The sequence below is a fragment of the Passer montanus genome, unplaced genomic scaffold, assembly GCF_014805655.1.
Source record: "Passer montanus isolate IOZ18808 unplaced genomic scaffold, ASM1480565v1 scaffold1, whole genome shotgun sequence".
Classification (NCBI taxonomy): Eukaryota; Metazoa; Chordata; class Aves; order Passeriformes; family Passeridae; genus Passer; species Passer montanus.
In genome coordinates, this window is record NW_024356504.1 from 23212314 (window position 1) to 23228548 (window position 16235).

Here is a 16235-nt window from a genome sequence, read left to right on the forward strand (position 1 = left end):
CAAGGATACTATTAAGGGAGATGGGCAGCAGAGATGTTCCCTTCCAACACTGCCAGTGACGCACGCCCCTCCAGAGGGGAGCAGAACGCACACATCTAACCCTGCAATCAAGCAAGCCTCTTTTTATCTTTTTGCCCTTGGTTAACCTTTCTTTTTCTCTCAGAGAGAAGATTATTGGAAACAAAAAAAACCTGTGTTGGTTGTATTTTCTGATGCATTGCTTCTTTTTCTCCCAGAGAGAAGATTATTGGAAACAAAAAAACCTGTGTTGGTTGTATTTTCTGATGCATTCATTGGAGGGTTGAGTGACTCTCGCAGCAGCCAAGGTATGCAGAGCAGCTTTGGTTGGCAGCTCTCTCCTAACCCACCTCCCAGGGTTTCCTGAAGAAATCACTCTGGACCTTTAATAACTTGCACCCTCAGAGATGCAAAACAGCACTGAGGAGAAAGAAATGGGCATTACTGAACATTTTTTGTGCACCTGTGCTTACCATTCTGACTTGTTCTTGTTTATTCTGGAGCACAACTAAACAGCCTTGCTTTGCATTTTCACTTGGCCAGTGATGATTGAAAGTGATTTCTCTGGATAAAAGCTGAGGAAAAAAACCCCGTGGTTTCCATTTGGACATTAGAAGGTTGATGTGTTTTGCTGTCACATTCTATTTTTAAATGCATGACACTGCACAGGTGTTCAGACTCCAAATCCTTAGCGAAATCTGTCATCTCTCTGCTGCTTGTCACTACATCAGCTCACAGACTGAGGGGAGAATGAAGTTCCTGTATGGCAGAAAACTGCAAGTGCTCAACTGTGGTTAATGATAATTTCTTTCCATAGCTGAAAAATATCAATTTGATAAATTTTTCAGGTGTTATTACTGCTTTGAGGTTAATTTTCCTATCTAGAATTTCTCAATTATTTTTCTACAAGCCCTCAATGTGTAGGACCCAAACTAACATTAAAAATGTGAATCATTTTTGCAGGAGAAAAAGTTGTTAGTCTGAGTCAAAGACCAGGCTGGAGTTTTACCTCTGTGATTGCACTCCATAAAACTCTGACTGAATTCAGAAGGATGAGACTTACAAAGAACTACACATCTTCTTCCCATGCCTTAAGCATGTATTATTTCTCTATCTGTAGGCATTGCCAAACACAGCAAGGAATTTAATAATCAGCATTTTAAGAAAACCATTATTGAGTTTTCAATCAGAAGAAAAAAATGGGGCTAACCCACAGTAATGCTGTTCTCCAAATATTTGTTGAATCTCACACAATGCTAGCGTAGAAGAGTATCCCACATTCAAGCTGTAGAGAAAGGTGGGGAATGCAGCAGCTCTTACAGGACTGCTCCAGAGTCACCAAGCAGGTGCCTATTTCTGCCCCACCCTGGCATCCTTGTCCACAAGGAACACTTCCTTCTGCCTTTGTGGGGCAATTTGTTGATATTGGAAGACCAAACTCAAGACCTTCTCCCTAAGTAAAGCTTAGATCTCCTGAAGAGACCTGAAGTGAACCATCCATGTCCTTCTAGCTAAATTAGAGACACAATTGTGAATGAAAACTATTTCTTTGCAGTTGATTATTTAAATTTTGGCTTGATGATAATTTAGCATCCATCAGTAGACAAAACCAACGGTGCCTGTCTCAGTGACATCATATTGAACTCCAAGGAATCCATTTGGCTCTTTCACAACTAGTTCAAGTCCTCTGAAGTTTTATTCTATTCCCTACACAATGCCTACTACCAGTCAGAGAGAGCAGGGAATTGGGGTGCCCTGAGCAATCCGAACCCAAACATGGCCTAGAGGGTGGGTGTCATTCAAGTGTGTTGAAAGAGCCAGCTGATGTTATTGTGAGGCCTCTCACTAACAGGTTTGAAAGGTTTTGAAGATTGTGAGAGGGTCCTGAAAAACAGGAAAGACCCCAAATCCAGCAACTGTTTTCAAAAAGGCTAAAAACAGTCTGGGAGATGACCAGCTGCTCAGACTCACTTCATCCCCTGGGAAATCATGGAGCACATCCTTTCTAAAGTCTGACGTGCTAAGGAAGGGCAAGATGATGGCTGGGAGTAGGCAGAGTAGATTTACCATGGATTTACTAAATTTACCATGATTGACTAAACTGGTCGCCAAATATTTATCAAAAAAAGCCCCCAGATCTGTGGATGAGGAGAGAGCAGAGGAATGCCACCTACTTTGTCCAGGTTTTTGACACAGCCTCCCAAGCACTTCTGCCTCCGAGCTGGGATGTTGCTGCCTTGATGAGGGGACAGCTGAGGGAAAAGCAGCTGGAGTGAGGCTCAGAAGGCAGTGGTTAATGAGGCACACTCTGAGCAGACATCAGGAGCAAGGGGGGTCTTGTTCTCCTGTAAGACTGCAGCCTGAATTCACAGATGGACTTGGAATCACTCTGTCCATAATCACTATCACTGCTGAAGAGATTTGACGTAGTTACTGGAAATCACAGTATAACAGAATAACTCCCCCTGGAAACTAATCTTCCCAAAGATGATTTAAACAATCTTGTTTGCTTCAGATTTCATTAAAAAGTTATTTTCAAAATATACTGTTGACAGTTGTTGATGGACCAAAGGTGATTATATAAGTGCTAGGCTTTGATTGGCAACATTTAACTGAATTCAGCAATTTTTCCCCCCTTGTTTCTGATGTATACATTTCTTGAAACAAGTCATATTTGTGTTGTAAACCTTGAAGGACAGAATTCACCTGCTAACTTCCCAGGATGTTGTCTTACATATACATACAGAGTATGTCACAGGATGAGCTGCTCTTCCTTGCTTGGCAATATGGTCAGGACTGTTTCCTATTTGAGTTGTCAGGAAGACAGTGCATTTCTTAAATAGACGGCTCAAAAGCATTTTGAATAAAACAATTTCTTTTTTGCCTGGTGGGTTTCAAAGTATCACAGAGCAGACTTACACTTAGCACCATGTGAAAGAAGAATTTAATCTCAAATGTTAATTTATGAGATTTGTATTTATATTTAAGGAGATTAAAAAAGTGATTTTAACCCTGTGATCTCCTGGTTTAATCTTTCACCCTTCACTTGGATGTAGCACCTGCAGACCCCACTGCTTTCAGGATTCCGACACACCACAGAGAGGGCTCAACCACTTGGCCCCAGAATTGAGACCACATCATGAAATTAGCAACCAGAGCAGAAAGAAAGAGACAATTATGGGCTTTTATGAGTTACATCAATCACTTGGATTGTAACTTGGACATGTAACTTTTATGAGTTACAACAATCACTTCATTTTATCTTACAGAAGATTAATAGATATATAGAACACTAATATACTTTTACAGCAGTGTAATTTATAAAGAGAAAAAAACTTTTAGGAAAAGCTGTGATGCAATCTACTATTAATATTTTGCTGAGGGGGGATAAGACTGTTAAACTGTTCACCTTGCAAACACTACTTAAAATTGACAAAGTACAGCCTAGGAAGGTTATTCTGTATCTTATCCTCCAGGGTCAATAATTCTACACTTGGAGCTTTCTCTGAACTGATTTGTCTATATTTCAGATAGGAACACACTTTGATGTTCCTAACCAAATTGATGCATTTCTCCCGCATTGCTCTTATTTCTAACTGCTGAAAGAAAAACTAGCACCTTCTCTAGCTCTTAATGGAAAGCTTATCTATTAAAGATGATGACTTGTATGAGAAAAGGTGGTGGTTCCAGGCAAAAGGACTATTTTACAGACTACTCTAAATGTATTTCTTTCAGTAATAGGAAATTTGAAGCAATATCAGGTTGCTATCAACAGAACATGTGATTCTTTAACAGCATCTTTCAACAGAGGCTTTTCTTACACACTGCCAGCTACAAGGGTTGTCACTGCTTGCAAAGAAATGTGTCCCTTGGGAATGCATGGGATATTTCTTTAATAGGAAATTAAGGACTGAGAAAAACACTTAGGTGTACAATCTGTTTATCTGTATTTCCTGCTGGTATTTTTCTTTTCAGACACTATCAATTTTACCCAGAGCACTGACATCCCTGAAGAGCTTGCAATGGAAAAACTTCTTTGTAGATACTGGTAATGTTTCTGGTAGCTACAAGAATGTTCTCCCTGAGCTCTGAGCTGACCAAACCCTCCCAGCTGTATTCATCCTCCTTTTTGTGGCTGTGCCTGTGAGCTCCTGCATGGTGCTAACACAGTCACATCTGCAGAATATCCACAGAGCACACAGTGTCCCATCCTCATGGGCTGGTTGCAGATGTCCAGGAAAAACCCAACCTGTCTACATCACATGCCCATTAAAAAAAGAAAAGAAAAAAAAAAGCAGTGAAAGCATCACAATTTGAAGTAAAAAAAATATTTGAAAAGAATTATTCAGAATATAATGTCTTCCCCCTGAATCTAGCCCATTTTCTAAATCTGAGAAATTGCCATATTCTCCAAGACTCCTCTGTGCTAGGGTTAAAAGATACTGTCTAAGCAAATTGGGTCAGCACATATCTTTCCAGTTAGATGTTCAGTGAAAAGCAACAGGAAAGAGGCAAGGAAAAAAAAAAAAGTAAATTACTCCAAACACCCAGAATCAGAAGATCAATAAAGAGGTAAAACTTGCTGTGACTCAGAGTGCTAATGTTGCAGATCTTTGAGGAAAAGGTGCCCAGGAACAGGCAAATAATGCAGTCTGAACAAAGTGTCTCAAGAGTGATAGAAAAGAAGATAGCTAAGCATAAAGGGAAGAATTAAGAAAACTTTGTGCATTGTATTAGGAAAAACTAAACAATATATGATACCATCAGCTGTAATATTTCCTAGGAATTATCATGGGACCTTTTAAAAAACCACTAAGGAAGAACACTAGGAAGCGTTTAGCATCAGCAATCCTACATCACAGGAAGGTTTTGGGTAGTTTTCCAGGTATCCATCTGATAAGGAGAACAACAAAGCAGGGAGAGTTTGACAGACAGCAAATGCAGTTCCTCCCCAGTTTCATAACTGGTGCCTAAATCTATAATCTCTAAAATCACACAGTAAGACACATGACCCAAGTGGTCCTTACATTTTAAGGCTGCAAATTCCCCTTAGTTTCTTTAAGGGCACACCTCACCAAGCACCCAAGCTGCTGATCCCTGGATGGGCTCTCCCAGGATACAATCCAGGCATTCCTTCCTTGATTTCTGTTGAAGGATCCAATCCAGGATGTGGTTTTAACACACTTTTGACTTAAGTTGCAAAAACAGGAAAAAAAAATGCTTGCAGTGATGCTCCTACCACGCTTTATTTTCTAGCATCTCTTTGCAGAAGCAGAGCATCCTCAGGTAGGTGCAGGAAAAGTTACTTTCCTGCTCTCACTGAATTTGTACATATTCCAACTCCCACCAAAAGAAATGAACACATTTGTGCCTATTGTGTCTCTTCAAGGTAGATCCAAGCAGGTTTCAGTCCTGTTGAGGGCAGGGACTGAGCACTCTGCTGTAGAACACTGTCTCCCCTGATAAATTTGATAATGTCTTGACAGATGGAAGCTCATTTTCCCTTCTGCCATCCTAACCAGGGGAAAAGCACTGACTTATCTGTACAGAGAGAATGGAGATACCACCTGTTTGTTCATCAGTCATTAAAAGCTGTTCCACCTTAAGCCAGCCAGCTACCTTTAAAAAGTCTGCTAGTGCAAATGCAAGCAGGCAACCCTGCAATCCCTGTTCTGGACCTTTCCTTCTGGCTGAATCTCATTCTCAGGTACCATACACAATCTGCAGGTGTTTAATTCAAAGTCATGATATCTATAACCTCTGCATTATCTTTTAATGACTGTATTTTCCAGAAGTGTGTGTAGAAAACTCCTGACCACATTTAGTCAAGATGTTATTTTCAAATTGAAGAAACAAGGAAAATGTCCCAAACAAACCAACTGAATTTATGTAGGTTTTCTTGCCCCACTAAAATGAATCACTAGTTCTTTTCCAGGTGAGTATTTTGAGGAGGAGTCAGAACCAAACAAATTATACAACAGCAGGTGTTTCCATTAAAGGCAAGATGAAAAGCTCTTTTGCAGCCTCAACATACCTGTCCAAAACACCAAAATGTGGCTATCCAGGAAATCCTGGTGAATTTCTGATTGTGATGCAGGTGTGTTTTGGCTTTCAGACTTGTTTCTGTTTCAAATACTATCTTAGCCCATTTCCTAAGAAAACCAAGCTTCCTGTGATGCTGCTGCCCACCACTGAAAGAACTGTTCAATCATTCTGTGCACTTCAGTTGGATCAGAGCTGATGATCTCAAGGATAATTAAATTTCTGTTAGATAATTGTAGTGGATGAGACAGGAATGGGACACAGGGCACATGTTCAGCAGGCTTTATTAATAACTGATCACAGACTGAGTTTATGTCAATACTCCCTGAAAGCACAGAAGAATTTCACTGGTGTAGGGCAAGTCAGTCAATGACTACTGAGTTGTATTTTCAGGAGTACAGTTTCAACATCTCAACAGAACAAAGCTCCATCTCCCTCACAGTTACCAGTGTTATTGAAAAAATTAAAAATAGTAGTTACTCTGGAGGGACAAGACAATCCAATCCATAAAAACACAAGAGAGATACAATAGCCATTATATTTATTTGTCCCCATATTAATCTTATTATTTCACCAAAATATAACTGTGCTGTTCATTGAAAGAATATTGCAAACTCACCAGAAGGCAAATTTCTGCAGAATAGTGTCCTTAGCCAGTATAAATACAAATTTTGCTATTTTAAATTCATTCTTTCCTCCATTGTTCAACATCAAGTATTAAAAACAGCAACACTGAACCCTCAGTCTAAGCGAGCAGAGTAAGAGATCCCATCCAATACCCACAAAAAGGTTTTGTTGAATAAAATATGGAGTTTAAATTCCCTGGTTACTGCAGCATTGGGCTGCCCATTGCTGATAACATATAGGTCACATGTATCTGAATAAAAGGATTATAGGGTGAACACCATAAAATGGATCTGAGTATGAGTTATGTCACGTTTCTTCATCCTTACATTTAGAGGCATTTTATTTAATTTAAATCAAATAGGTCCTAACTCAACAGTGCATTTATTCCCCTGTCAGACACCCAACACATTGGTACTATTTTAAGCTACCTTAACTTGGTGCCAGAAACTGGATAGTGAATTCCGGTCAGAAGAAAAATAAGACAAGATTTGAAGAGTGAGATGGATGAGAATGGCTTTCCCACCTTTTAAGAACTTTAAGAAAAGACATTAACTGTGATTTCACCAAAACTGATGTAAAAAAAAAAAAAATTACAAATCTGGGATTATGGGTTCTACGGAGAAGGAGAGAAAGCACAGAGAAACTAAAAACCTTCTGTTCCCCAGTACAGTAATGTGATAGAAATGCAGTTTGTTGCATCTCTTGGTCTGGATCTAAGTTTTACACAACACAGTTCACTGCCACAGTAAGATCCTGACAGGCAGAGGGTCTCCCTACACAGAGAGGAAAAATATGCTTTTTAGAAACAGATGTTTTTTAGGGCAGAATCTACAACATCTAAAGTTCTATAAAACTTGCTCCTTAAAAACCAATCCTCACATCATATTTCCAATCATGTGCTTTAAAAGTGGATATCCACTCAGACTTGGAATCATGACAAATGAATTAAAAAATGGACAATTTGAAATGGAAACGCTCTAGAAATACATTATACAATCTAGTACTCAAAGCTGATATACCTTTGGATTGATTTGCTACCAGACAGCTTGGACAGAAGCCATCAGTGAGGGGTGAACAGATGACCACTAATAGATTCTGGAAAGGTAGCTCTAACAATTTGTTTCCTTCAAAAATAATAAAATAAAATGTTTCTAAAAAATATTTTTAAATTATTAAAATAAAAAATGTTGAAGCTGAGTAGTAGAAAGGAAGGCAGGCTTTCTACCTGCTCTTGGGCTGCCGTACTTTGGATGGAGGGGCATCTCCAGGAGGAAGAGAAAAGCAAGAAAGCTGCTGGTTCTCCCAGAGGAACTGAGCATCCTCTGCCTGGAAAAAAACTTCAGGAAGATGGAGCACTGAGGGAGAGAGAAACAGAGGGAGCAAGCAGGCAGCTCCCAGCAGAATGCAGCTTAGAAAAGCTCCCTGGAGGGCCAGAAACTTCTTCACAGCAGTGAGCAGACCCAAGCCAGGGGAAGGCGAAGAAGACTGATGGATTTGTCATCCAGCAATAGAAGACAGTGCAGCTTGACTCAGAACTAACTCAAAAATGGATGTTTCCAGCACTGGAAGATTAATTCAATGCCTGGAAATCGACACAGCGGCTCAGCAGCGGGTGGCAGCAGAGGCTGGCACACAACAGCAGCTGTAGCACAGGATTTGTCCCAGCCCCACAAGGAGTTCAGCATCGGTGTTTTCTTTGCCTCGAATGGTGACAGAACTGAAAGGAGCCAATGGGCAAAACTGAATCGGTTTCAAAAAACACTGAGGTGTTTCAATCACCTCATTTAAAGGGGCCCAGGCTCACACATCAGATAAGACAGCGGTGCCACAGTAACATTATCTACTGCGAATCTTTCCACAAAGCTGATTAGCATTTTGTTAGTTTAATGAGTGGAAAACAACACAGGCTTTAGCCCTCTCTCTGGCACTCCGTTTGCTTGAGAAACTGAAGGACTGGGCTTCACTCCTGCCTTGATCCAAATTACATCACTCCAAAAATGCCCTTGCTGTCAGCCGGTTAAGATCAGATTCCGCAGCTCTTGGCCTTTGTATGGAAATGGGACAGGGAAGGACAGAGTCAGTTATGCAAAATATTCTAGTCTACTGGGGTGAAGAGAAGAAATTTGTCTCTAGGCTCTGTTTTATTTCTTTTATTTCTCAAAATAATGATGACACATACGTAACACACCTTGACTATAAAGTGCCATGAACTCCAGTTACAGTGCACTATAAAATTACTGTTATGTGCATACAATTTCAGAAGTTTTCTTCTAGCAACCACTCAACTGCCTGGAGTAAGGAGAAAATTCAACTTGGGAACACCTTCCCTGGGTTTAGGCTCCCAATGGCAAAGAAACACACTCACTAGTAACAGCTACAGCCAAAGGACTGAGAACAAACCACTGCCAGTGAGATGCTTAAATTCCGACTGTGAACAGGAATTCCAACTTTCCAAACATGTTAGTAGCAACAGAATCAACGAGCAGGAGCTTGCAAGGGAAAGAGAGACAGGCAGCATTAAAGGACAAGAAACTTCAAGGTCTGATATTTCACCCACCTGGGTTTGATGCACAAGTAGAACTCTGTTACTGTGGGAATATTCCAGTTCCTGTCAGTCTGTCTGTCCTTCTCTGCCTGCAGTACCTGCTCAGGCTCACTCCACTTGCCCACAGGGCTGTTTTACATCCATATCTTTCTCTCTCTCATATTCAGCTCTTATTCCCTCAGCAATGTCCCAGGGTTTTTTTTCCTCCAGGTCAGCCTCAAGCACAGCCAGCTCCTTCTCCATTAAAACTCCTTAAATCTACTTAATAGCAGAGCAAATATAGGAGCACTTCTATGCACAGTGTTTTATTTTCCTACATAATGGATAAAGTAAGACAAAATTAAGGTAGTGTTTATACTGTTGATTGATGATATTAGAAATACCTGGTCATACCCTAAAACAAGTACTATGATGTCAAGAAATTCACAACTGATCACAAACATAAACCAAACATGCTGGATCTGGAGAAGCAGAAAGAGCTTTTGGAGTAGCCTCAAATCTGTACTGCAATGATACAATAACCATAATTGGCCCCAATGCACATAAAGCCTGATTTTAGAGACATTAGATTCTTCACTTTATTTTTTTATTTCTCCCTATTCTTTCATTTTCACTTCCCAGCTAATAATAGCTTCTATTACTACCAGTCATTTGGAACAAAGAGAAAACCTGTCTCAAGAACTACAGCTCTTACAGCTCTTTAAATCTACATTAAATTATAGTCAATCGTTCCAATTCTATATTTACAGTAAGCACTGCCATTCCAGGGAGAGCAGAGCATCACACCAGCACTGAAATCCCTGCTGCAAAGACGAAACTACTCAGTCTTAACTGCTGACCCCAACTTCACAGCCCTTCATTTCCTCCCAACTCCTAATTTGCTTCCTAAATTTCTTTGTTAAGTGAACTGAGCTTAGAGCCCACACAGAACCCCAGCCCACAAGGAGATTCTCCCCAGGAAAGGAATTAGCAATGTTTTCCAAGTCCTGACCTGCAGGCTGGACTTACTTCACAGTAGTGATGCTCTGCTGGAAGCAAAAACTGCCAGCAGGTCACCCCTTATTTTCACTCTGATTAAGTACCTAAACACCCTACACGAACTACAGCTACAAACCCAGTGGGAAATGGAGGGAATGGAAACCTAATGGGAAGGACAAATGGGGTTAGGGAAATAAACACAAACATATTTAAGATTCAAAGTGAAAGGCCAAAGCTGCTTCAGAATAGGGTGTGTTGGGAAGTCAGGTTCAGGACGAATTTATAACAGCCACGTGAATGGGAACTTCCACCTCCCTGTTTTCCAATTCTGCTAGATGTGATCTAGCAAAGATTTTACAGCTGGTGTTTGTGCTTTGCAATGGGTATAGTGAAGCAGTGTGTTAAAGTGGGCAAAAACCAGGACACGAAAACAGATTAGCAGAGAAAATGGACTGTCGTGCTAAGGAAGCACGTAGCACAAACCCGAAAAAAAAACCCAAAAAAACCGGTTCCTTTTTTCATCGCTGTCTCTGGCTTCGATACATTGACAAGTAGGTGTGAAAGATCCAGAGCTACAGGCTTCCCTAACACCGGTACAGCTCACTCTGTTTGTGAGCAAGAGGCAATCCCCACCTCTGGAATCACAGCTTTTGTCTTTAAACCTTTCAGCGCAGAGCAGCTCTGACCTTTGCTCACTGCAGCTCTTTACCAGAAGTGCTCAAGAATTACCACATGTTACTCAACACCTGCACCAAATAAAGGTCAACACCTCGCCCACGGACCACAAGCAACTTGCTGGCACCTCACTGCCAATTTCCCAAGCAGCTTTACTTCTCCTTGTACAGTTTTATTTGTTAAGTGTTGGTTAAGGGTAAAATTTTCAACAGTACAGGAGGAATTTGGGGTACCTAGGGCAGAGTTGCATCTCTCTGATGCTCTTAATGTCCAGGTCAGTGAGTGGTTTCTGCTTTCAATCCCTTTCCTGAGTTCCCTTCTCTCAGGAGGAAAACCAGAAAGGTGGGATGAGAGGATCCTATTTTAGCACTGGGGCTTCACCAATCTTTCCATTTCACTTCCCTGTCTGTTACACTTACAGCACAGCCCTGACATCTCTCCAAGTGCTTTACAATGGCAGAAAAATTCCTTGCGTGTTGCAGATGGAAAGTTTGAGACATGGATTTTGCCTGGGGAAGCCTGGGGTATCTTGTGGCCTACTGGACATCAGTCAAAGAAGTCTTGCTGTACAGATTTTAAACAGGATCTGTAATCTTTCTGTGCCCCAGCCAACCTACAAATAAAGTGAAAAGGATCGTGGAATCAGTTTCATGGAACTAGGACAAAAGATGTGATGTAAGGACAGGTTGAGCTGTGAACCTCCTATGCAAACTAAACCTGGCCCCATCCACCTTAAGACACAACTCCTTATTCAGGGTAATAAATTCTCAATCTGCTGAAACCAGCGTTTGTTGATCTGTCTCCAGCTCCAAATTACCTGCAATTCTTGAGTTACCTACATTACATTATTACACAAGACTTATAATGCCTACAGCATAAAAAAAATTACCAAAGGAAGCCAAATGAAAGGTTGGGTCCAATACATTTTATGACAAAGTTCTCCCTGAAATTAAGGGGGGATGGAATTTCATCTGTGCACTTCCAGATGACCAGAGGGAAGCATTTACCTTTCTGAAATGGTGCTGAGAGTCTTTCATGGTGCCTACTTTTGATTCTCACTGCAAGGGCACGCTACCTGGACCACATTTGCAAGGCTATGGAGACAAAATTAAAGTAGCCAGAAGGAACACATCTCTGTGTTTCTACACCTCACAGGATATGCATATTTTAAATGGAAAGGCAGCTTTAGCTCAGCTTTTAATATATTTCTTCTTATGAAGCAGTATCTTGTGCTAGAGCAAATATTCTTTCAGCTCAAGTTGCTAAGAACCTTAAATTCTGCTAAAAAAAAGAAAAAAACCTCTGTAAAATTTTTGTTTCATTGTCAAAACCTGCTTTGGTTATAGCTATTTTCAGCCTTTGAAATTCCAAGACAAACAATCTGCCATTGAATTTCACTCATATCAAATGCTATACTGCTAAACTTGGTGGAGAAAAAAATTAAATTACCAAACTTTGTCTTTTTTCATTCCTAATTATTTCTCATCTATACAAACAATGTTGGGGGAAAAAAATCAACTGCTTTTTACGGGTTTGTGAAATGATTGATTCCTAGATTTCTAATGCAGTAACAACTCTGCCCAATGCTAATGTTAGAAGAGAGTTTATTGATAGAATACTGAAGCAACTTTGACTATAAGCACGGGAAAATGCTGCTGTGAGCTGTTCTCAATTTCAGACCACAGAGATGCAAGAATAAACCAACAGTTACAGTGCCTCGTTAGCCCCAGAATCACAGGTCCTGCCTGGGACTGTGTGTCTGAAACTACACCTTGCCTAGACAAAGGGATAGTGCCAGCTTTTTTTTGTTCCAACAAGAATTCTTTAAAATGACAACTCATATTTGCAGGGTAGTAGAAGAAGCCCCCCCTCCTTAGAGGTATTTAAAGCTGACTTAACAAAACCCTAGCAGGAGTTCTATAAACTGCATTATCCTAATGCTTCATACACTTTAATTCTCAACATGTAGAACTCCATTACTTCCAAAGAGATAACTAACAGGGCATTCAGCAATTATGTGACAATTGGAAAAGCTTACTGAAAATTAATAGTAAAGCAAGAGCACCTATTAATGATAACACAACAGAGCAATTTTTCATCTTCTTATCAATAACAGCCCAGACATGCACTGACTGTGCATTGCAAATTGTTGTTTTGCTCCATATTGTCAACAGAAGGTAAACCTGGCTTTAAAAATTAATGTGTTTATACAGGAGCAAATGAGCACCTTAACCTGACTCAACAGCAGCCTTCCTTACTGCTTAATATATCCAAATATGCAAAATATTTTAGGAAATTTATATGTGCAATTGCTGCATGCATACTGCTACTCCATCTATTAATCAAAATAATAATCTAGAAACATGCTACAAAAATGTATCTATGCTGTCTTAAAAGTATAAAATATGAACTTCTGACTGAGCAACGTTGGATACAGCACACAAAGAATCACCTAACACTGCTTTCAGAAATTCAGTGACACACTCTGCCATAATCTCCCCAGATTTGTGAAGTTTCACATGGATTTCATCCTAATTTATGCATCTTTAACAAGTAGGTAAGTAGACAGCACACTTTGATATCTGAAAGGAAAGACAGCATTTGAAGTTCAGTCTATTAAAATAAAAAGAACTTCTCCCTTCACTGAAAGGCAGTGCCAAAGTATTTCCCATTCTAACACCTCTGATTTTATAAAAAATTAAGACTGCCCCAGCAGGAAGGGTTTGATGGTAGAGCATTTCTGGCTTACTAAAATGCTGCTGTATTGCATCACTGAAACCCAGGATTTTTTTTTTTCTTGGCTGAAATGCTGAGCCTTTACTGCAATGCTCATATTATCCACACTGATTTTTGGTTAAAAAAAGAAAGAGAACATCAAGAATCAGTAATAACAATGCCTCCCTTCTAAACCTGCTAATCAGATCCCAGGAAGCCACCAGTCCCTCCAAATTCTGGCCAGAGAACAAAGAATAGCACAGACTTGCATTCAATGCATTACCACCAACACAAAATATTTCTTAATGTATAATAAGCTGTAACTCAACAGATGTTCTGGTAAGAGCATGCCAAAAAATGCATTTACACAACTTTTTAGTAGTAGGTTAGCCTTAAAAGGTACACCTAAAATCCTCAAAAATCTCACACATTCTCATTTTCTTTACCTTATTATTTAAACTAACTTATATAAGGTATAAAACTAATTGGCTCCAAAACCTTGCTGGTTTGCATCTAAAGAATGCAGAAAAAATGAATCCTCCTGAGTGAGCTGAGTGCCACGTCCACCTGAGAACCTGCAGTGGCTATTTATGATTTTTGTTTGACCCAAGGCAGCAACTTTGCTTCATTCAGGCAGCCTTCACTTGCACACTCACAGCAAACAACTTCCCAACATCACCTATAAAACACTGCACAACAAACCCCATCCCTGATGGAACAAGTTTCAATTGATCCCTTTGGTAGTTCTTAAAAAAAATAGGAAGAAAAGAGGATGGTGCGAGTGAGAGAGGTTGTAGGTGTGAGGAAGGAGTTTTTATTTAGTTCCCCTCTGCTCAGCAACTTTGTAATCCATTTGCTGCTCTCCTTTCCCATCTCTCACCCCTGCGCGTCGTTTAGTTGGAAACTGGGCTGCAAGAATGTGAAGAATGTAAACAGCCTTTTATTGTCCAAAAGGATGGGAGTGTGAAAGAAATGTGCGCCTTATCGCAGGGCTGCAGCTCGCTACTTCATTGCTATGATAAAGTGCTGGAGCAAAAAACATTACACGACAAGCACAATCCAAAACCGGATTAGAATTTGACATAAGCTTCCTCAAAAACTAATCAATCACCTCACACTGTAACACTAGACTCCAGCTCTTAAGGAGGGTGTTTAATCCCTTCAAGGTTTATTACACACTCACTATTGACTACTTCGTGACAAACTTTCGCGTCCAAGGCAGCCGGGGAAGGGAGGCGCAAGTAGAGTAACACCAAAACTCCCTCCAAAACAGCAAGCGCAGTTAAAATATTTTCGAAATAAAAGTGAAGATGACCAAACTCTTCCGCAAACACGTTTTTTTCCTCTTTATGACCGCCTCACGAACACGAGCATCAGTCCATTTGCTCCGCGCCACCAGCGCCCCACGACCGAGGGCTGGGCGGGCTGGGAGAAGCGGAGCTCCTCGCTCGCCTCCCTCCCTCCCTTCAGAGCTCCGAACTCCGCATCTGCATCTCACCTCGCCGCCACGTCAGTCCCCGCATTCCCCCACCGCACGCAGAGGAATATTCACCATAACACCGGCGTGCCCCACATCTTCTGAGAAAAATTAAGGGAGCACCTGCAGCAAGCCGAAACTAACGGGGGAGCTTGCCCAGCGCAGGCGACTCTGCCTGCACGCCCGGCTATGTCTTGCACGCGAAAAAAAAAAGGCGCTTGAGGCCAGCAGAAAACTTTCCGGGAGCGGGCAGCCCCGGGGATGCTCGGCACACACAAACACTCCATCCCTCCCACCCCTGCCCGCGGTGCTCTCCAGCTCCGCGGCGGCTCCCGGCGCATCCCGGCGCCGCGCTGGGCTCGGGCACGGAGCGTCCCGCATTCCCAAACGGGGCGAACAGCAGCAAACCCGCTTAATTAAAATAAAATAAGAATAATAATTAATTTTAAAAATAAATTAAAAAAAGATGGAAAAATAAAAAGAAAACTGAGAATATGTTAGGGGCTGCGGGATGCAGGTTAAGGGAAGCGGGCTCCAGAGGAGACCGCGCCCGCCGCGCTCCCCGGAGGAAGGCACCGGTGTCCGCCGAGCCCCCCGTGGGAGTCCGGGTGCCGCGGGGATGGAGACTTACGAGCTGGAGGACGCCCTGGACCACGACGAGGGGCAGGGGCTGCAGGGGCACCATCCTGGCTGCCGGTCTAGGCGGCGACTCCCCCGGCGCGGGTCTCGCTCATCGCCGCTCCGGGAGGAGGACGGGGGGCAGGACCGAGCGCAGGGACACGCCGCCCGCTGTCCCCGCTCACGGGGCGCTGCCAGGCAGCGGCCAGACCCCGGCACTGCCGCGGCGCTCGGCTCGGCGCCGCTCGGCTCCGCGGGCGGCCATGGCGGGCGGGAGGCGGGCTGAGGCGGGCGGGAGGGGCGCTGAGCGGACCCCGCTGCCCCGGGCGGGGCGGCCCGGCCCTCACGGCAAGTTTAAAGAGGCGGCGGCCCCTCCTCCGCCCGCGGCCGCCCTGCCGAGCCTGGGTGCGCCTCCGGGAGCCGCCCCGGGCTGCCCGGCCCCGCCGCCGTGGGGAAGCGGAGACAGGTGAACGGACTCGACGGCTGTCCCCTGGTCCCGGCTTTATAGGGCACTCCTGTCACAGCTCCCTCCTTTGGGGG

General features: G+C 42.4%; 1 protein-coding gene across 1 annotated transcript in view; it reads right to left on the minus strand.

Annotated features, from left to right (window-relative positions):
* NXPH2 (neurexophilin 2) overlaps positions 1 to 15995 on the minus strand; it is a 34334-nt gene extending 18339 nt beyond the window's left edge. The window contains exon 1 of the mRNA XM_039701463.1: positions 15709 to 15995. Coding sequence (XP_039557397.1) covers positions 15709 to 15762 — 54 coding nt within the window. The 5' untranslated portion in view covers positions 15763 to 15995. The remainder of the gene's footprint in view (positions 1 to 15708) is intronic.
* Between the last annotated feature and the right edge of the window lie 240 nt (positions 15996 to 16235).